Source organism: Boleophthalmus pectinirostris, unplaced genomic scaffold, assembly GCF_026225935.1.
Source record: "Boleophthalmus pectinirostris isolate CB_2022bp ecotype Guang Dong unplaced genomic scaffold, ASM2622593v1 HiC_scaffold_15, whole genome shotgun sequence".
NCBI classification, from domain to species: Eukaryota; Metazoa; Chordata; class Actinopteri; order Gobiiformes; family Gobiidae; genus Boleophthalmus; species Boleophthalmus pectinirostris.
The window spans coordinates 31465451-31489001 of NW_026571070.1; the positions used below are offsets into that span (position 1 = coordinate 31465451).

A 23551-nucleotide genomic window follows, 5' to 3' on the forward strand; every position below is an offset into this window, starting at 1 on the left:
ACAACACAGACAACAAAGCAATTCTGATTTAGTATTAAGAAGTTGACATGACGCTGACATGTCATTCTGTTGTTCCCTTGTTTCCAGGAAGCTCTCCAAAAACAGATTTTTGACCCACATGTGACCTTTCCTGGTTAAAATGTTTTTTAGTTTAGTTTAGTTTTTAATAATACACAGCACAGTGGCTGAGTGGATAGCACTGTTGTCTCACAGCAAGGTTACAAATTTCAATTCCTGGCTTGCCGGGGCCCAGGTGTTTGTGGATTTGCATGTTCTCCCTATGTCTGCTTGAGTTTCCTCTGGGTACGCCAGTTTCCCCCATCAAGCCCAAAACATTCACCGTAGGTCAAATTAATTAATTACTAAAATAGTTCTGACCAACACCAGCCCAAAATCTGGAGACAGGTCCCACTGCTCCTGATGGGCTGTCCCACTGACACTGAAGGATAAAAAACACTTTTTTTGGTGAATATATATATTTGAAGTATATTAGTCCTCAGCATTTGAAACATCTGCAGCTGTGGGCAGATTTAGCTAAATTCTGGGTCAAAATTATGCAGAGGATTTGAAACGTTCCAAGAACCTTTTTTCACATTTGAGCCTTTCAAAGTTCTGTTTTTAAGTTGACATCATTTTAAGTGTACACTGGTCAGACGCGTCTGGGCTGCATTAAACGCTCCTGCACAGGTCACATTTGAAAACAATTAAGCAGCAGTGGAAAAAGTCTCCATAGATTGCAGTTTAATAAAAGCAGCATTGCGGGTGTCAGCTCCATGAATGGGACAAATCCATTAGAGCAGCATGGCATGTTACAAACACTACAATTAATATCAGGGGACCCCAAATTTCCTTAAACCTATTTACAGTTTGACTCACAGCCCCATATGGCAACTGTGTAATTATATGTGCCACTGCCTGGTCCGAGCGCGGAGCGTGAAAGATTTATTTGTCTCGATGTGTTGGCTGAAGCTACTGCGGCCAAAGTACAACGCAGACTGAAGAGAGGAAAGTGCTGCCAGTGAGTGAAGCAGGGGACTGGCAGGGAGCGCCTGTCTGTCCATCACAGAGCTGCCTGACACTAACAAAAGAGAGGCTCAGGTTACCTGTCCACTTTATTAGGCACACCTGCTCCACTTATGGTTTAGAAAGAACCTATGTGACAATCGTGTCATAGAGGAGGGACAAATTTAAAGCTCGAATTTAGAGTTGCAGAGGAAAAGATGATGATGTAATACTTTGATTGTTGGCATTTTTGTAGGCCTGAAACTTTGGAAAGCAATAATAATAGTCAGAAATAAAAAAATTTAATTATTTTTTACAATGTGAAAGATTTTTTCATTAAAAATGTGATTTTTTGCAGTGGCCCAAAGTTATTCCTCATGAATTCCTCATAATGACTTTAAAATCCATGATGAGTTTCTAAGCGCTTTTCACAACTTTCAAAGACCAGAGTGAAGTCATCACACAACAACTAGCATGCTAACAGACAGCATACTGCAGACATATATTGCCCTCAAGAGCTGCTTTTACAATACATGGGCAAAAAAGTCAGGGGATTTAATGTAAAAATGTAGAAAAAAATCATATGCCATTTGCAAAAAACCCTCACAGATCTTAGCAGCTAGAACTATTTTTAGTTAAATAGTTTGTTTTGTCATGAGAAAGGTAGTGAAAGTGTGAAAATATTTGATAAGGACCCATACAGCACACCCAGATATACAGTAACTACAAAAGCACCTGTGAAACCAGAGCTGCCTGTTGAAGTTACCCCAAAGACAAAGAACATCATCCATCTTGGTTTATAGATTTTTCCGGCAAGTGGCAATGAAAGCAGGAGGAGGGCTTGGGCAGTCAACCCCATCTCAACTACTGCCCATTACATCAGTTACGTAAGGTCGACTTTTTGTCCCTGTAGACCAACCTGACCTGTGCTTTTGAACACTCCGTCACTGCTAATGGCGCGTACAACCTGTCTGGAGCAGCGTTCAGGGGACCTTCTCCAGAGCTTCGTCAGAAGAATTGGCCAAGTTTAGTTGATTGGAACAAGAAAAGCAACCAGTGGAAACCTACCAAAGCACAGGGAGAATAATGTTGTTCTGATACCATTTTAAAAAATCTGATCCGACATCGATACATGGCCTCGGTGTACGTGCGATTCCGATTCAGTTCGATACCACATACTGTGAAGATGACGACGACTCAATTTTATTACAGTACAAGAAGAAAAACAACAAGTAAAAGGATATCCAAGACAATTCACATAAATAAAACTACTGAAGAACTCTCTTAAAATGATGAGGAAAGGTGCTGATTTAAGAGGTTACTTGCTGCTATTCCGACATGCAGCTATTTAGACATTGACGTTTGAGGCTACGTTCAAACTGCAGGGCTTAATGATCAATTCGGATTTTTTTGCGAGGTCGTTCACATTTCCAATTAAATGCGACTTGTATGTGATCTCTAGTGTGAACTTTAAGTGCCCCAAAAGAGTCCCGCATGTGCGTTGGAATATACAACGACATTACCCACAGCGAGTGTGCTCAGTGTTTACGGACGTCGTCTAAACGCTGGGCTTGTCTCCCAAAATACGGCCCAGTTCTTGGTAAAATGGACAGGTTACACATCCCCGGTCACTTTGTTTGTTTGTGTCTTTTGCCTCCTTGTATTTGACTCGCACTCTTATTTTTTTCGTTGACATTGGTGCCAGGACCACCTGTAGCCGCACTCGCACATTTCTTTGGCCGTGTCATTTCAAAAACCGCCCGGTTCCGATAAGACTCCTCCAATTTGACCTGAATACAACGATCCCCCAAATATTAACTGACTCGCTAACCTCGCTTTCCCTCCATTGACGAGACTCTGAGCCTGATGTGTAGGTGGATGAATGTGACCTGGCCGTTCAGACTGAAGTCACATGTCAAAAGATCAGATATGTATCGGTTTTAGATGCACATATCCAAGTGGCCTGGGTCGCATTTGAGAAAATCGGATCTGTGTCATTAAAAGATCAGATACAGGTTACACAGGGGGCAAAAATTCAGATTTGGGTCACTTCAGGCTGCAGTCTGAACGTAGTCTAATTGTCGAAGTAGCGGCATAAACATTATTTTTCAATTGTCCCACTACTTTACTTTAGCGGCACATTTACTATTTTTCCAACATTCCACATTTCCGACATGAATAATATTAGTGTGATAGCCTATTATAGTTAGAATACTTGGATATCAGACAGTGGGAAAATGTCCTAACTGATCGCTGTAGGAAACATGCACTATAAAGTGCATAGGCCAGCTTTCGGGAAAATATCTAATCTAAAACGGAGGCTGCATGGATCCTTTGTGCTTCATTCATTTCGTCAGCGATCTGCGGAAAACACCATATATCAGATATATATATATTGGGGCGGCAGTAGCTCAGTTGGTAGAGCATTTGCCCACTGATCTAAAGGCAGTGTTGGGAAGGTTACTTTTAAAATGTATTCCCCTACAGATTACAGATTACACACCCCAAAATGTAGTTTGTAACGTAATCCATTAAATTACTTAAAGTGAGTAATGTAATCTGAATACTTTGGATTACTTAATATTGTCATGTTTTTTAAAACAACATAAATGAAGCAACCACATCCTGAAAATTCACGTTTGTTCTCTTCAAATTGGCCCTTTAGACCTGGTTTAGTCCTGGTTTAGACCTGGTTTAGACCTCGTTTTATTCCTGGTTTAGTCCAGGTTTAGACCTGGTTTAGTCCTGGTTTAGACCTCGTTTTAGTTCTGGTTTAGTCCTGGTTTAGTCCTGGTTTAGTCCTGGTTTAGACCTGGTTTAGTCCTGGTTTAGACCTGGTTTAGACCTGGTTTAGACCTGGTTTAGTCCTGGTTTAGCCCAGAATGTGAAAACAAGAAAATCCCGCCGTGTAATCCATTTATTTCAACAAAGTAACTGTAATCCAATTACCACTCACTGAAACAGTAACTGTAACTGAATACAGTTACTCATAATTTGTACTCTGATTACGTAACTCCGGTACATGTAATCTGTTACTCCCCAACACTGGTTAAAGGTTGGTGGTTCGATTCCAGCTCTCAACATAAACATCACAGGTTGAGCGGTCAGATCCACTGACCCACAGGTTGCTGGTGTGATTCCAGCTCCCACAGATGAATGCTGTCGTTGTGTCCTTGGGCAAGACACTTAACCCACCTTGCCCACAGTGTCTGCGTACACTGGTGTGTGAATGGGTGAGTGGTTCCTTGTTGTAAAGCGCTTTGAGTGCCTTGAAGGTGGAAAAGCGCTATAGAAAAATGTGACCATTATATGACGTGTCGGAATAGCGACACGAAAAAGTGTCGGAAAATTGGCATGTCTAAATAGAGGCATGTCGTAATGAAGGGATGTCGGAATAGGCGGCGGACCCCGAATTAAGCGCTTTCATTTTCTACCACAGACTAAACAAAGTGCATGAAAGCAATGTAAGCAAAGACATGCAAACTCCACACAGAAAGTCTCTCTTAAACTTCTTGATGTGCGGATAAAGTCCGTGTAACCTCTTTACGGTAAGCCCAATAAATAACACTAAGAGAGATTGTGTAAGTGAGACGACCATCGCTCACACCTTGAGAGCTCCACTAGTGCGTCGAGGCGAAATATGACTCAGCTGAAGTGCTTGTGCTGATTTGTTGCTAAAAGCTCACAGCGGGGCGCTGTGCCGCTGGAATCCGATCCAACGAGGAGGCACTTCCACCTGATTTTTAACATCTTAAAAATCTAATAGTTGGCAGTGGTCCAAAGTTACTCCTCGCTTACCTTACACATTCAGAGAGTCCTAATTATTCACCTCGATGAGTTTATAAGCGCTTTTCACAACTTTCAGAAGCCACACCAGAGTTTTGCCATCATGCTACCAAAAACAAGCATGGTACCAGTGCACTTCACAGCAGTTTATTGATACTTTGCAGCTGATGTCGTCTACATTCTCTGGGATTGTGATGCCAACTTTAGGCACAACTGTCTGGGGTTTGTTAGACTTTAATCTGAGCTTTATTTTAAGACAATCTGACCATCAAGAGTTGATTTAGTTGGAACTACAACAGTGCAGATGATTGTGCCGTTAAACAAGTCCCTCTTTATGACTCTCACCTTTTTTGTTGAAACTCAAGCACCTAAACAAGACCATGAATGCCCATATTGACCGCAGGCACCTGAAAATGTTTTGTGAAAATCCAATTTGTGTTTTTTAGACCATCTTGAACCTGTTTCAACGTAGAGATACATGTTGAATACCCCAGCGTAGGGTGACCAGATGTTCCCAGTTTTGAGCCCTATGTCCCCTGTCCCTGCAGATTTATTCAAAACCAGTGATTTGTCCCAGTTTATACAAGAAATGTCCCAGGTGTCTCTATTTTTGACCAATTTGATCTAAACCAGGACTACATCAGGTCTAAACTAGGACTATCACAATTTTTGTCTAATCTGATCCCTGCCAACTATTGCTAGGTATCATAAAGAAGTTACCAATATGACACATACCTCGATACATAGGCCATAATACGATACATATCTCTTTTGATTCTATATGATATATTTCAAAATCGATTGAAATTGATACAGGTCAATAAAAAATAAAGGCTAAATCATGGCTGTGACAGTAAAAGTCTCTGTTAAAGTACTTCTTGTGTAAGGTGAATATGAAAGACAAACATTTTAATCAGTGAAAATGTCAAATGTGTCACATAAATGAGTTTCCTTAATCTACAAAAGCAACAAAACTGTATCACTGTTACAAAATAATTCATAAACTATATCAAAAAATATTCCAAAAATACAATACAGTAGCCCACAATATCGATACTGTATCATCAAGTTCTCGTTTCCAGTTAAATGTGACTTGTATGTGATCTCCAGTGTGAACTTTAAACGCCCCAAAAGTGTCACACATGAGCACACTGGGCTTGTCTCCCAAAATATGGTCCAGTTCTTGGTAATAAAATGGACAGGTTACACGTCCACGGCTTTGTTTGAGTCCAGCTCACGATATCGATAGTGTATCATCACATTAAACGATACGATATACCGATATTTTAATATTTTTGTACACCCCTACTGCCAACAATAAAGAGGAGCATAAATTGTAATTTTCAAGTGACCATAGAGCAAAAAAATGCAATGACAGAAGTCAGTCAGATTATGACTGACATGAAGATGCACAATCTTACACGCTCTTTTCACAATTTTATTTATACCAACCATCCCAACCCAGGTGTGTCCCAGTTTAAAATTTTGAAGATCTGGACACCTTACCCCAGCGTGACGTCACTGCAAAGTATCAGTTGGCTGCAAACACTTCACAGCTGACTTATTTTGACTTCAAGACCAACTTATGGGCCCGGTCAAGCAGAAGTAAACAGCAAGGCCAAAAATTCAAGTTAATGCATCTGATATAAAAATGTATTGAACAGATACATATGTACTCTAGTTTATGAAACTGTTGACCTTTTTTCTGTACCATTTTTGGTTCTAAAGTTCCATATGTTTTAAACAGACCATGTATGAAACATGGAACAAAAATTATTTCCCAAATTTCAAAGACCTGCAAATCATGTAAATAAATGGATGTATTTCATCATATCTTGTGTTATTCCATCTTTGAACTGTTGATGAAGGTACAGGATTTTTCAATTTTCAAAATGTATTTAAAATGATAAAAATTTGCTTGGAAGGACTGACATATTTGATAGAAATAGTTTCCTTTCATTTTGAAGTAATATTAAAGTATTCAGAAGAAAAAAGTTGACAAATTATGTAAAATCCTGCACCTTCTACTTTCTTGCACAATTTTCCCTCCGTTACTTTTCCCTCCGTTACCATGATCTTTCTTAATAAAAAATCTCATGAGTCAAAAAGTAAGAGGTTTTTCAACCTAATCTTGTACCATATGGTAGAAAACTATATGAAGCAAATATTCAAACCAGTTTGTTAAGGATATGTAAGTGAGAACCAAGAGTTATCACTGTTTGGATTTATTGCCCAAAAAGTGCTGCATATTTCATTCCCTCCGTTACCAACATGAGTTTTTAAATTTTTTGTCAACAACTTGAAAGAATATCACAGGTTTAACTTGACCCTGTTGGAGTGTAACTCTTTCCTACATTCTGATACTTTACTTATTTCAATAGTCCCTCTAGTTTCTGAATAAGAGACATTTGAATGTCAAAAATCTGCCCTGTTTCCCTCCGTTACCACTTGACCGGACCCTTATACAATCTATCTGTACTGTGGACGAATTTTGCTCAAATACATGGGAAAAAAACTGGGTACAGGGCGCTTAAATAAAATCGTGAAAAATAAACCTTCAATCTTAATCTTATCCTGTTTGCAAAAAAAAAATCCAAAATAAACACTTCTCTCTGTCATGCCTGGAGAGCTCCACTAGCACATGGAGGCTAAACACGACTCAGATAAAGTGCTTGTGTTGACTTGCTGCTAAAAGCTCGCCGTGGTCCGCCGTGGAGCTGGAATCCGACCCGACGAGGAGAGCACTTGTGTGGGAGCGTGTTGGGGGCGTCCCTGGGGGCGGTGGAGCAGAGTAGAGCAGAGTGGAGCAGAGTGGAGCAGAGTGGAGCAGAGTGGAGCAGAGTGTGAACGGATGTAGTCAAGGAGCCAGTTCAGTTGAGTTCCCCTGACGGCACAGCTGGAGGGCCCGTATGGACAGACATGCAACAGGCCCCCTCTTAAAGCTACACTGTACACTATTAGAACAACTTGAACACCCTATTGTGTTGAGTTTAGCCACGTGTCATTCTGCACTTTCTCATCACGCATCAAGAACTAAATCAAAACTTGTGATGGAAGAAACTGTTTTGGGAGCTACCTGTCTAGAGCAGTCAGCAAACACACAGCCCTAAGATCCTTTAGTTTGCAGATCTTGGTCAGGGGCACCTAGCTGGAGGATTGGGTCTATTGTATTGGTATTTTAGGCCCCCATCCACACTAGTACGTACTCGAGTCGGATTCATTGTGGATGCAGTGTTCGTCCACAACAAACGCAAATGCTGCAACAAATAAAAATGCGACAACACAACAAAAAGCCACAACAAACCAAAAAAAGCCGTAACAGAAATGACTGCGGGACTCTATTTTAAAGCAAACGCCGCAACAAATACTAATGCCACAACACAAACGCAAATGCAGCAACACATTAAAAAGCCACAACGGAAGTGACCGCGGGACTCTATTTTCCGACGGACCGATCAAACGGCAAGTGAAGAACTACAAAGTGAAACGAATAATGATAAAACAATAAATTACTTTTACTTATGTTTCCAAGTGTGTTGCAGCGTTTGTGTTTGTGTTGTGGCATTTGTATTTGTTGCGGCGTTTGCATTAAAACAGAGTCCCGCGGTCATTTTCGTTGTGGCTTTTTTTGGTGTGTTGTGGCTTTTTGTTGTGTTGTGGCATTTGTATTTGTTGCGGTGTTTGCGTTGGTTGTGACCCCTCTCGGCTTCCGTACTAATCCGATGGAAAACAGCTCCAGAAACAGAACGATCTCGTGCCACCAGCTCCCACGAATTCATCTGAGCACTGTGTGGATGCCTGAAAAGTTCACTGTGACTTGCGCCTTCCTGATTCGCTGGGCTCGTGACATTGGTCATGTGACACTATTGTGGAAAAGAGTTTAAACAAACCAGAGACAAATGGGAAACAACAGAGCTAAAGCTACTTAGAACTGTCTGGATGCAAATCGTTTCCGATATGGTGATACAGTGATTTGCTTCAGTGTAAATGTAACCTTAGACTTATCAAGCCTGTTTTAGAGGTGCACAATGTGGTCTTACTGTTTTAAAAAAGATATTTCAATCACAACTGAACCTGGAAAGCCTTAATCTGCAGATAGAGGACACGTTATAGATGATTTGATTTCCGTGCTGTACTGAGGGATCTCACTGCCAGTTCAGTTCTCACTGCCAGTTCAGTGCTTGTTATCTTGGCCTATGTCATCAGAGGTATAATACTCCCTACAGTGGCAGCACAGCCACACTGAACTGCACTAGGCTGGAATGGACAACACTAACACAGAGTCCTGAAGGTCTCTGTGTTCTGTGCTGGGTCCTGGACTGATGTAAATAAACTTCTCGTGTGGTAAAACTCATATCTTTTCTCTTCAACTCTCCGGCTATTAGTATTTATTCTAAAGAGGACATGTACAAGTTTGTCTCATTCTCAGTACATGGACAGGCCACTCCTCATGTGAAGCTCAGAACCTCCAGAAGTCCCTCTCTGAGCTGCAGAGGCTGCACTAGCACTGACTTATGACTGGCTGCAGGTTCTGGGGTTTAGGTAGAGACGATTCAGATCAGGAGAGGCATTTTAGCACTGAAACTGGCAACCCAAATGAGAGACTTGTGTGAGGCTCAGTCAGCTTTCTGATTGGATAATGAACCTGAAGACCAACTTACAACAACTTGACCATGTCCAATGTTTTTGAATTTAAAAAGTAACATTACAGTTGTGATCAGTAAAACCTATATTTGATTTTATACATGTGTACCTCGAATCTGAAGACACAGAAAGGTCATGTTTTTGAAATTTAAAGCCAAAATCTCACATACAGGTTGTTTAGTTTAATGCAGGCAATCTGTTTCCTCCAGAAGAACATGCAAACTCCATCTGGAAATCTGTTCGCACTCCTGCATGTTTGTCTCCTCGTCAGTATCTCAAACCTTTGTTACACCCGCTGATGCCACAGAATGGTTTGTCTGTGTAAGTCTACATGGCTGGTGCACACTTGACTTCCACAGTGTGTGAGATTGTGTGGAGTGGACTCACGAGGGATGGTGACGCTGAAGTGCTGAGGGTCTGAGATGATCAGCTTCCTCTTCAGAGCGTTCATCCCGACTCCAGTGGGACCTGAGAAGGCACACAAACATGTCATGAAATGAAGTCACTAAGTTTACATACACAGGGAGCTCCGAGTGCGCTTAACAACCACATTGAAATCATCTTTGCCCCAAAACCAGACCACTCTTGTCCCAGTCCACAGCTGGTCAAAGAATCAAACTGGTGCAAATCATGAAAGAATCAGATCTGGAAACCAACCAAAGATGATGTTGTGTTGTTTAGAATCTAGTAATTTAGCATTACCAGTAACTTCGCAGTCATAAAGTAATAAATAAAGCACATCTCTCTTTGTCTCTTGTTAATAGTGTAGTAGGGGTATACCACAACTAGTATCACTAAAAGATCCCTCATTCGAGCAAGCACTGATATAAAAAAAATCATAGGACAGAAATGAATAGGGGTATAACAATAACCAAAATATTGTGAAATCATATCGTCAAAAGTCTCTCAATAATATCGTGGACCACAATATATTGAATCGCAAGTTTCTTTGCTTAAATTCATAGTTATAGTGCAGCAATAGCTTAAAAAAGTGAGGGAACTACATAGACCATGATCCTTTGCTCCGTTTTGGTGCAAAGTGCATGAAAAAAGCAGTTCTAAGCACTTTGAAATCTTAGTTCTATTAGTCTTTTTCAAGTCATTTTAAGAGGAAAAAGTAGCATATTCACAATGTTATTAGCCTCCACAAAATATCGCAATATCGTACTGTGAGATGTATATCGTGAAAATATCGTACCGTGAGATTTGAATATCGTTACATCCCTAGAAATTAAGCTTTCCTGAGTAGCTTTAGAACAGGGATCTCCGACCTGTTGCTTGAGAGCTACCAGTACCTCACCGCCCCCTTCCAAGGAGCTCACCATGAAATTTCTGAATTATACGTATTGTACTTAATAACTAAATTGTGCTTTTTTTTAAATTGATTAGATTTTTTGATTCCTAATTTATGCACTAATGAATGGATATGTGTTTCCCGTAGCGCTTTATAGACAGGGTGACTGCCTTGACAACAATTGCCCCCTGCCTTGACTATGTCCCTTCGAACCACGTCAGTCCTCGCAAAACCTCATTTTTGCCCTATCCCCCGGGTCCTCACTTTTGCCGGTACAGTTTCTCCTCGGTCACCATCTTTACTAACCAATTATCTGCGGGAAACACTGTAGGTTTGCCATGGCTCTTCTACTTTCTCAACTTCTTGCAACCACTAACATTAGTAGCTCTCTGGCATTTTTGTTTTGTAAAGGTAAAACACCAGAGGAAAGAGGTTGGAGACCCCTGTTTTAGAATGATCTTGAGCTGTATCAAGTATAAGAGCACATAGACTAGTATACGCCCATGGATCACTATGGAACCTACCATGGACCCTGACAGATTACACACTTTTAGTTTATACATTTATATGACGACGGTCTGAACAGAAGATGCAAAAGTGGCATAGTGTCTTCACTTTTTATTCCACGTTTAGACGAGCATTTTCGGGAGGAAATTGGCATGCATACTGTGACGCAAAAGTGTGTGGAATTTAACTGGGTATGCATGCCAGGTTTCTTTGTACTGCGTACGCGAGGTGAGCAGATCTGACCAGAGTTTTGCGTCTTGGGCAGTGTAGATGGAAACACTACGGCGTAGTGTATTCAACTGGTTTCAGATTTTTGCGTTTTTAAGCCGCAAAAACATCGTCACAGTTTAAACGAAAGGCACTTCTGATAAAATATTTTGTCGTTTTTACCCGCAAGCCTTCTCATGTAAACAGGCCCTCAGTCAAACAAAATGACTATGATTTAAACGTGCATTGTGTAACTTTTCTGGTGGAGGGTCTGTCAATAGTTTTTCTCAATATTGATGTTATTACTTTGACTGGAATGTTTCACAGTATGGCATTAAACCTTTCTACCTTCATGGAGACCAAACCAGACTAAGTTACAGGTCAGATCTGTGGAAAGGCAACCCCGCTCACAGTCAGAATCTGTTTTTCTCAGTATTTTTTGAGTTATAAAAACACTTGTAATTGAGTAAATGTACCGTAGAACTGTTTAGTGGAATATTCCGGGTAGAACATTGACATCTCCAAAGAAACAGACGGACAACCAACCAGAATGTTACATAGTTTAAATTTGAAAATCACCTTTTCTTGTCTGAAGAAAGAGTTTTTTTAACATCAGTGCAGTATCAGTTGAATCTCATAAAGTTGTCCGTCTTTCTACCTGCTTTTTTTTGTGTTTTTTTTTTCTTTAACAGTGTAGGTCAACCAATGTTTTGCTGTATTCTAATCAATCCACCACAGTTTACAGTTCAATTGCCGTACCATTAAAAGCACTGGCAGCGCTCGAAAGCCCCAGCACAAAGAATCGATTAAGTCTTTTTCCACTGGCTCGGAGCTGAACGCCGTGTGCAGACTCGTGTCACTACAAACGCTCCATCTGGTTAGCGCATTAGTTCTACAGAGAGACGGACTGCACTGGAGCGGAGACCTTCACATTCTATTAGGAGCGGTTGTGTTCGGAGTCGGGATCAGACCAGTGTGTCAGTCCGTTTTCCTTTAGCTCGAATTATAGCGTCTCCTAAAGATGGTCGATGTGCGTGCGTCATCCTACTCTGGCAACGACGTTCAGACAGTAATCAATACATTAAAGGTCCTATGTGACACAAAATGGATTCTAGTGAGCTTCAAGTCGTGATGTTATTTTGTTGCCTCATCAAAACTTCAGTCCATCTACGTCTCCAAAGCTCAAAATGCTCTGCAACCTTGAAGAGCTAGTTTTCATGTTAGTTATTTTATCTTTTGTTCAGTAGAGATTGGCAATTCAATGATTCTTACGATGGTGTATGAAGTTTAAAAACATAACAGAGACTTCCACTTTGTGATGTCATTAAGTGGTAATGCAGGAACAGTGGAAGAGCCTAATTAAGTAGGGTTTGTGTGTTAAACTTGTGAATGAAACAAAACACAACTCCAGGTAATGTTTGAGCACAACATGGGCCCTTTAACAGTAATCAATATACAAAAAATTAAATGCTCAAGCGCTAACACTAACCTACACTTTATTTATTTGAAAAAGTTCCATGCCAAACAATGACCATTCCAGGCGAAGGAATAATATCATCTTGGACACAAACAGGTGGCAGCCTTGCACTAGAAAAGTTACAAAGAGCACCTTTATTGTATGTAAGTTTCTGGAGGTGGCATGTCACTTGGGATGTGCATTGCCATAAATCTGGTGATACGATACACATCACGATATGTCTGTCACAAGTCAATATATCACAATACATCCCGATACAAAAACAAAGGACCATACATTGTGATTTATCAGTAATTCCGTATAATATTATGGTTCAAGTACACTTTCATGAGAAAAAAAATGAAATACAGTATTACATTTTTAAATAAATCAGAAGAACAGTAAATGGTACAGGTAAAACCTGCAAACCGCTGCAATGTGCACTGGGGAGGTTTGCAGCCGAGTGTAAAACGGCTGGGATGAAGATCAGCTCTTCCAAGTCCAAGGCCATGGTTCTTGACTGGAAAAAGGTGGCTTGCCCTCTCCGAGTGGGTGGAGAGTCCCTGCCTCAAGTGCAGGAGTTCAGGTATCTTGGGGTCTTGTTCACGAGTGAGGGGAGGATGGATAGTTAGATTGACAAATGGATCGGTGCAGAGTCGGCAGTGATGCGGTCATTGTATTGAACCCTTGTGGTGAAGAGGGAGCTGAGCCGAAAGGCAAAGCTCTCAATTTACCGTTCAATCTATGTTCTTACCCTCACCTATGGTCATGAGCTCTGGGTAATGACCCAAAGGACGAGATCTTGAACACAAGCGGCTGAAATGAGTTTCCTCTGCAGGGTGGCTGGGTTCTCCATTAGAGATTGGGTTCTCTAAGAGATAGAGATATTGGGAGGGGCTCGGAGTAGAGCCGCTGCTCCTCCATGTCAAGAGGAGCCAGTTGAGGTGGCTCGGGCATCTATTCCGGATGCCTCCTGGGCGTCTCCCTCGGGAGATTTTCCGGGCATGTCCCACCGGGAGGAGGCCCCAGGGAAGACCCAGCACAAGCTGGAGAGACTATGTCTCTCAGCTGGCCTGGGAACACCTCAGGGTCCCCCCGGAGGAGCTGGAGGAAGTGTCTGGGGTGAAGAATGTCTTGGAGTCCCTGCTTAGACTGCTACACCTGCGACCTGACCCCAGAAGAGTGGAAGGTGGAAGAAAATGGATGGATTTTTCATAAAAAATCTAACCTTAAAAAAATCGATCCAGATGCATTTTGAATTGATGTAAGAATCACAATGAAGTATAACAATTTATCACTGAAACAATTTTTTCTTACACCTCTACATGTCACCTGCATGATCCCATGGAAATAGAAAGTTAAACCATACTTTGGAAAGTTCATCATGGACACTGATACATTTTATACTCTTTATGATTATAGCTGAAGGAACAACATTTCCAACTACATTTCCACGGAAACAAACCCTCCTCCAGGCCAAATAAGAGCAGAATTATCATTTCATAATCCACTTTGCAGCCTCTGTCATCCTTAGGTCTGAACATTGCTACTGAAGTGTGGAGTGCTGCAGTGGACTGGAGCAGGCCTGAGATTCCACACATGCCGAGCGTTCTGGACAGGCACTACTATCACATCAAACTGCTGCTGGAGAGCCATCGGAGCACGCAGATGTGTTTAGCAGCCCGCCGCCGGACAATGGGTTCAGTCAGCGAGAGGGAGAGAGACGGGGGGAGGAGAGAGGGACAGGGAGAGAGAGGGGGAGAGACCAGAGGAGTGTGTTTTCCTCTGGTGAATTTCTCCACATTTCATCAGCTCTGTCCAGGGAATAATAGAGAGTACAGGTGGAAATGTGCGCTCTTGTTAGAAAGTCGGAATTTATGTAACAGGTGTAAAGACGAGCTGCTCATCAAACACTGCAGTGAAATACAGTGTGGTACCAGGAATTCAAACAGACAAGGCGAGTTCTGTATGCCCAGAGACATTACTCATGTCAAACAGAAAACCTTTGTCCTGTAATAATACTTTTAAGAAGCTGGAGAAGCTGCCTCTCAAAGTACACACTTGAAATTCACAGACTGTTCATACTGGGATTGGTTAAATCTCAGGATGCACCGATACTATACTGGTGTTGAATCTTGTCAACTATCCAGGAAAAGTTGGTGGATCAGATATTGGTTAAATATTATTTGTTCAGCAGATATCTTGTTTGGGCCTTTTACTGAATGCTACTAGAATGTTTCATAGTGTTTGAACTTGAAGATGTCCAATAGGTACCGTATGTTCAGGACTATAAATCGCACTTTTTTTCATGGTTTGGGTGTTTCCTGTGACTTTTCCTCCGGTGGGACTTATATATTAAAATGTTGACACTGAAGCGTGGAGAGTTTCAAGTCTTGTGTGTGAGTATCTGCTGCTCCTGTTCCTCCTGCACCACTGTCACTTCACTCTACTGCGCATGTCTCCTGCAGAAAGAGCCTCTGTCCTGTCTGTATCATGTCAGTCGATCGCACCATTACTTCTGCACCACTGAAAGTTTAACATTTAAACAAACTTATAAAGACAAGTGAGAAGGCACAAATGCCCCATAAAGAAAATCAGATTTTGCAGATCACAAACTGCAAGTCATGAAATCTGCAGCTGAGAAAGGTAATCGAGCAGCAGAAAGAAAGTTTGGAATGAACGAGAAACTTGTGACACTGAGAGGATGCACCATGAAACTTTCCTGAAGTCACTGGATGGATGGACAAAGCCTGAACTTCAGTGACACCGAATCATCCTGTCGGGATTCAGAAAGACCCAAATAATTCTAATTGGAACTGATGCTGAGTCTGACGACAGCGACACAGAAGAGGAAGCGACGCTCTGTTTACTTCCAGAGGTCGAGGCCGATTTGCTCAGAAGTGACACCGAGGATGAAGAATTGAATGGATTTAGTGATTTGGAGTGAGATGGAGAGTTTGGTAAACTTGTTCTGTTCTGTTGTTTATGTTATAGTTTATCTGAAGAACTGTTCATATGTGACGTTAACAGGCTGTTGTTCTCTCTTCTATTGTTATTACTAGAACTTGACTTTACACATGAAATGTCTGTTCCTGGTCTCTGATTTTATAAAATAAATTTCCCCCAAAAAGTGCGATATATACTTATATTCTGGAGCGCCTTGTAGTCTGAAAAATACGGTATTTTCTGGATAAATAACACAATTGGATACAGTTTATAATAAGTAAACAGTGTTTTGAAGAGAATAAAATGCCTTTTTCAGTCTACCCTACAGTGGTATTGGTTAATATTAGGTATGCCAAAAGCCAAAGTATCATTATCAATATTGGAATTCAAAAAACTCACAGCCGTCACTGAGAGAAATGACCAAAGCTCAGATCTGTTTAAAATGGTTCAAACAGGATGGGAGTGTGTTTCCCGATTGAAATGATGCATCATCTAAATAAAACACTCCTCTACAATAGAAATAACGATGCCAAATGTGTTTTTTATGCAAAAAGCTCTCAGTTGTGTTGCCTGCTCTGCTTCTGTGTGGATCTTTGTGTTGGTTTTACGTAAATCAGTGTAAAAATGCATCAAAAAAACATCAAAATCAAAGCTTTTCAGTTCAAACAATTGAAATGCCGGACAGTAGAGGATTACTCACACATGCATGAAACGTCTAAATACAACTCTGATGAAGGAAGACTGAGAAATTGTAACGTCACACATGGCATTCAGCTCCAGTCAAATGAAGCTCACTGAAGTTATATAGAACAAAGCTATATAGAACGAGTTAATACGAACAATTTAAGACCAAAACTAGGAGCCTGACAGAGCAGAGAAAGGGATGACATTTTTCAGTACAAAGTAATTTGGAGCTGAAGTCGATGGAGCCAGAACTGCTGCCAATGCTCACTTCCTGTTTGGAATGCAGCTGCTAGAGTTTTAGCTATGTCCATTTACACGTACAGTCTATGATTAGAGCGTGGCTAAAAGATCTGATGAGATCATTTTACATGTCCAGATCATAGATTGTATATACACAGAAAATGGACATAAATAACCCGCTAGCCTCCATGTTTCAAACAGGAAGTGAGCATGAAGGCGCTTCCTGCTCCATAAATTCTAGCTCCAACTGCCTTTACGTTGAAAAATGGTCACCCCTCTCTCTGTAGCTGCTGCAGTGGTCTTAAAATGTTCGTAATTTGCGATTTTGTCCATATTCCTATTCTTAAAATGGCACTGGCTCCAAATTCACTCCTAAAACTGCAGACCTTGTGAGCTTCATTTGACTGGAGTTGAGTGCTATGGCTGATGTCACTATCACTTATTCCACTTCTTTATTAAGGATGCAACAATACAGTTTTCCCACTATGCGATATGTATCTCAATACACGGGTCATGATATTGATTCGATTTCGATATAAGATGCAAACAAATAAATCAAACCTCCTGTAATTTTTCTACTAATGACAATAATATAATAACACCATTGATATGAATGAAACATTACATACAATACATAGCTGTAGTTTATATGTGAAGTGTTTTAGTTCATTTGGTGCAATGATTTACAGAGTTTTTATTCAGTGAAAATAACAAAGCTTTCTCAGGCTATTTTATATTTTATAATATTCAAGTCTACCCTTAATATAGTTCGGTTAATAAAATAAACTTAATATAGACTGTAGGGGAGTTAAACTATCAGACTTTTCCTTTTTTGATGATGATTTGATGATTTCCTTTCTTCTTGAGTCCTCTAACCCTCGTCCGCCCTGCTCTGTCTCCTCAAGCAGAGACAGTACGTAGCTCCGCCCACACTGCCTCCTACAGGTCTGCGCTTATAGACACACTCTGCTCTCCCATCCTCTTTCTGGACACTAAAACTAAGTTATATTACATAGAAATGTCTCAACAGACCATTTCCTGAGTAAAACTTGTCAGATAGAGTCTGAGAAAAAGATGGAATATATTGTGAGTTGCATGGCATATACAAAAGCGATTCTGAAGTATTTAAAAGTTAATATCTTTGTCATTCCTGGACCTATCAAGGTAAAACAAAAGGTGACAAAAGGTAAAATCCACCTCTGTTAGAAAATTTCAGCTCTAAGTCCCTTTGGAGCTGTTTTCTTGCTGCATCTGAGGAGGACGATGTGAGAACTGTTTTTATGACATCAGTTTCGAACAATTCTCTATTATATACAATATCATTGCATCTCTACTCTTTATACACTCAAGTCCAGATACAGAACTGCAGATAAGTTGACACCATTCAAGTCCTTTTGCTCCTGCATGTTCCACCCTGTCCCCTGCATCAACAAACCCTCAGCTGTTCTCACATAAACAGTCACAGGACCGGTGCAGACATCCATCCATCCTTGCTCCAACTGCACTTTTTCACCCTCCTCAGTAGCGCTCGGAGCTCACGGGGGCTGAAAAGAGTGTGATTTATTAGCACCAGGAAACAGAGGAATGCTGGGGGGGGCGCTCTGTACTGTACTGCAGGGGCCCGAGGTGGCAGAGCGTGCTTTTATATGAGGCCCATCGCACAGGGGCCGGTGCGGGTGGCTTGGTCTGGTTTGGTTTGGTTTGATCCGTGCGGCGTCAGAAGTGTGGTGGTACACACGGGGGACTAATGAGGGCCCTCTGGTGGGACTCGTAAAAAACCTTCTCACCTTGTACGGGGCCCCGCTCTACAAGAGTGGTATCAGTGAAGCATGGCAGGGCCCCTCAGACCAACTGTGAAGTCATCAATTCTACTGTAAGTGGGCTGCACTGTGGTAAAGGTGCATTACGTGACTTTCTTGTCTCTATGGAAGAGCGATACATTTAAGTCAGTCATTTCTTAGGGTAAATTAGTGGTGCAGTGCGTTAAGCATCATCCCACCAATGACAGGTTCAGGAGTTAGAATTGTGCCTGATTATAGATGCTCTTATTTTGAAAGAAACCTCCAAACTTACGATCCACAAATGTTGAACCTTATCCTTATTTGTTTGGGACTGACTCCACAAATTTGCATATCAGTCTTATCAATAAATCAATAAATCATACTCCCACAAATATTTCTAATATTTCATGTTTACTTTCTTAATATTTCCCACAGAAAATTGTTTAGTCAAGGTGGTATCCGGGGGTGGAGATATTGTGCCAGCGAAAGGTGTGATGAGCATCGTTTTGCAAGGATTCACGTGGTGTGGAGGAACATAGTTAACGCAGGGAGCATTTGTTGCCAAGGTGGCCACCCTAACTATAAAACGCTGCGGGAAACACAGCTTTTTCAAACAGCAATATAGCAAGAACGGCAATATAAGAAGAATCAGAGAATATAACAAAAAATGTGTCAGTTTTGTTCCATTTTACACCAAAGCAGTAAGAGTGTGAGCAGAGCAGTGCAGTAAACACACAGGAATCACTTGTCATACACATACATTACACTATGTGCTCAAACCAGGTTGTAATTCTAAATTTTCAGCATCAGCAGAGTATTTCCAGGCTTTTATCAGGGGAAAGACAGCAAACAGATGTGGTGTCAAAATAAACTTCTGATGCCCTTTCTCTAAAACACTACAGTCGTGGAAACAGACATTTAAACTTAAATGGTAATTGTAACATAATTAATAGAGATGTACCAATAACCAAAATAGCATGATAATGTATCATTAAAATTGTAACAGTAATATTGTGGGCTGTCACAATATATCGAATCACAAGTCTGTTTGCTTATATTCATTGTTTTGATCCAGCATTAGCTAATAAAGAGAGGGAACTACATAGACCATGATCCTTTGCTCTGTTTCAGTGCAGACTACATGAGGAAATAATTTATTTAGCTCTTTTAAACCTTAATCCTTTGGATTATGACAAAACCAATGGCTTGTCAAGACATTCTAAATGGAAAATGTGTGGCATATCTATATGACAATCACTATTTGGTCAGACTCCACAAAATATTGCAATAAATATCATATTGTCAGATGCATATCTTAAAAATATCCTACTGAGAGATTTAGAAATGGTTACATTTTTAATAATTAATGAAAGCACTGCAGCCGCTTGTTATTCAAAAGCATTGTCTCTCTTGTGAACTTTTAAAACATAATTCATCCAATCAATTATTATGTACACAAACAGTTTGGTGTTTAAATGTGAGAAAATACAGAAGCTAGTATTACAGGAGCAGTTCTGATGTCTCTGGTGTAAATGTGTTTTTAAAAATACATGTGTCTGCAGCTTTGCCTGTGTTACGTACGCTCCAGCTCCAAGTGGAAATTCCAGGTTAAACAGCAAATTCTACGACAGAATTTGAACTAATGGGGTTTGTAGAATGTTGTGATGTTATGGTCTTTACGAGCTGCACCGTCTGACCCTCAGACTACCACACTCGGTGCATTAACAGTCCTGTGTTGTAACTACTACTTCATAAATGTGCACAGACCCATTACAGCAGCCATAACTCCAGGGGTTTGTTACAAAGCTCGGGTCTTTACTGTTGTTTGTGTGTTTTGACGGCTGTCTCTGAGACTCTCTGTAAAAGTGTCAAACTCCATTATTGTATTCATTATAGGTCTGAAATGTTATATAGATGTTTTGAACTTTTAGCTGTGTTAGAATATTGTCTGCTTTGTGTAGTTCTACATGTTTGTCAGTCTCTATCCCTCTTGGGTTAAAAACACTCCACCTTGTGACATCATTAGGTGGTAATTCCAATAAGTGCTTGTGATTTTAACCTAGTGTGAAAAAAAAAAAAAACTCTGATTAGATTAGCAGTACATGTTTAAAAAAAATAGGATTCTCTTCAGAGTATATGCTGTAAATCCAAGAGTGTTAAAATCCCGCGATCGTCCAGGTAGAATTCATGGCAAAGGAAAAATTTGACAAAAGTACTTTCGTCCAGTTGACAAACTGAATTTCTTTTGCCAACTCCAAGAGTGTTAACTTTTGAGAGCAGACTGAAATATGAACTGATAAACTGATACAAGATTCCCACAGAACATGTTTGTAGAAGTCTAAACTACAGGAACAATGACAGCAACAAGACATTCTGTTATCTATTTGCCCCAACTCAAATTCATTTTGATTAAATTGCAATATATAGTGCAGCCTTATTTAAAAAAAAAAACAGGTTTCCACTCTTTTCACTGACAAAATTTCAAAATTTTTCCATGCCTTTGTCATGACCTAAAGTGAGTTTTCCATGACTTTACAGCACACACATGTGTAGAACTAATCAGACTTTTAGGGCTAAATATGACATTTTAACCTTTTCCACTCACCTTATGGTTTGGGATTATAGATTTTAACATTCAAAAATACTGTCAGTGCATTTATTGTCGTCTCTTTTAAACAAAAGGTGCCCACGTTCAGAAATAAGTTCTCATGAGGCTATTATGATGAACAGAACACCGTAGTTGTGTGAAAGAGATACTACAATTTCATGACTTTTCAATAACTTTCATTGAATTTACAAAATTCCATGACTTTTCCAGGTCTGGAAAATGACATTTTCAATTTCCATGACTTTTCCAGGATTTCCTTGACTATGGGAACACCACTAGACACTCCATCATTTTAACCTTCAAATGACCTACACTAAAGCTGGGTTCAAACTTCCAAGCGCATCACGTCAAAATTGTGACAAAACCTGGAATTAAACCAGGATAAGACCAAAACTAGAAGTGAACTAAGCCAGGTCTGCATCTTACCTAAAGTGGAAGTACACCAGGGCCAAACTGAGAAAGCCAAAAAACAAATCAACAATTAAGAAAGCAGCTATTTTTTTAAACCAGGTTCATGTTCCTGTTTAGGTGTGACCAACTGAACAACTGTTGGTTAATGCTAGATATCTTGTGATTGCAATGTTATTGTGAGAGACTTGTTTAACCCCTGTTGCAGTTTCAGCTAATCATGATCAGATTGTGTTGAAAACAAAGCTCATCTTAAAGTCTAAGGCTATGTTCTGACTTAATGCTCAATTCAGATTTATTTGTGAAATCCGATTGTTTGTCAGGTCATTCACATTTCCAATTAAATGCGACTTGCATGTGATTTCAAGTGTCCCGCATGTGCATTGGAGGACGCGACGACATCAGCGAGCGTGCTCAGTGTTTATGGGTGTCTCCTAAACATGGACGCGAGCAATGAGCACCCGGTGATTAAGTTCCTCTCGTACCGGAGCCAGAACATGTACAGCTTATTTGATTTAAGGAGGAGATTGAGAAGGAGAAGGACGAGGTTTTGGCCGTGACGTTTTCTGGGGCAGTGGCAGCGATGTCCGTAAAAAGGAACGTGTGGGTGCAGAGTTGCAGCCAAGGGTGGTGGGATTGATCTGTGCTTCACTGCTTTACTCACACAGAGTTCAGAAACAATTTTCATATGACGAGAAGAAGGTTTGGGCACATTTGTGAGCACCTACTTGTACCACTCGCTTGTTGATGACGTGTAGGTTGGATGAATGTGACTTGGCCGTTCAGACTGAAGTCGCATGTCAAAAGTTTGGGTATGTATCAGTTTTAGGAGCACATATCCAAGTGTCGTGGGTCGCATTTGGAAAAAAATCAGATCTGTGTCATTCAGACGGTCATTAAAAGATCAGACGCAGGTTGCACAGGGCCGAAAAAATGGGACTTGGGTCACTTCAGGCAGCAGTCTCAATGTCGCCTAACAGAGCTGCAGACAGAGCAGTGCCTCTAGTTAGTATCACATCCCCAAGGAATGTTAATGACATCAGCTGCAAAGTGTTGGGACTATTGGTGTTTTTTAGATTCTAGAATGTGATGATTTCATGCTCCCATTTCAGAGTTTTCCCTGCTCAAGTGTGCTGTATAATCAGTGTGTTGAACCTGATCACTTCTCATATTTGCATTGTAATAATAATAATAATTTATCCACCATCTGTATTAAACATTATTGTACTATAGAACGAAGTGATGTCACCTGAAACCCAGTAATATCCAACCATTACTGTTGATATGTTCCATTATAAATCTAAAGTCTATATTTAAACATGGCGTATGCATATTTGAGTTTACCACTGAAATGTGAATAAGGGACACGTCAATGCTATTCCCTGTAACCTGACTCACTGGACTCCACTCCAGTGTGCTGATGTGCTGCCGGTGTGGTATGCTAATGTATGCCTGCGAGCGGCTATAAAGGGCCTCCTGCAGCCGAGGGCCTTATGGCGGCTCCCTGGATCTACAGTGTGGTCACATCACAGCGCTGTCATGTCCTGTAATGTTCTGTCGTGTTTACATTTGTGGTCAGTGAGTGGCCTCGTCTCGCCTCATGACCTGATGCTGCGTGTCTGGTTCGTCTGGAGCTATCGCTGGACACGAGAGATGTTTTTGTTTTGTTTTTTTACTGAAGGATTTTGAAACAACATTTAGATCACATTTATAAATACTGTAAAAACTGTAAATGTCAAAAGTTCCTACTATGGGACAAATATAAGTTGAACATTTTCATGGTTTGGGTGTTTCCTGTGAGTTATACTCCAGTGCGACTTATGTATTAAAAAGTTCACGCTGAAAGCCTCGAGAGGGCTTGTGTGCCAGTATCTGCTGCTACTATTCTGTAGCACTGGCTCTACTGCGCATGTCTCCTGCAGAAAGAGCCTCTGTTCTGTCTGTGTCATGTCAGTCGATCGCACCATTACTTCTGAACCACTGAACAA

The 23551-nt window shown here is 40.7% G+C and overlaps 1 protein-coding gene across 1 annotated transcript in view; it reads right to left on the reverse strand.

The window, feature by feature from the left end:
- Positions 1–23551, reverse strand: part of mpp7a (MAGUK p55 scaffold protein 7a) — a 386727-nt gene that overhangs the window by 38024 nt on the left and 325152 nt on the right. The window contains exon 14 of the mRNA XM_020930757.2: positions 9820–9900. Coding sequence (XP_020786416.1) covers positions 9820–9900 — 81 coding nt within the window. The remainder of the gene's footprint in view (positions 1–9819; positions 9901–23551) is intronic.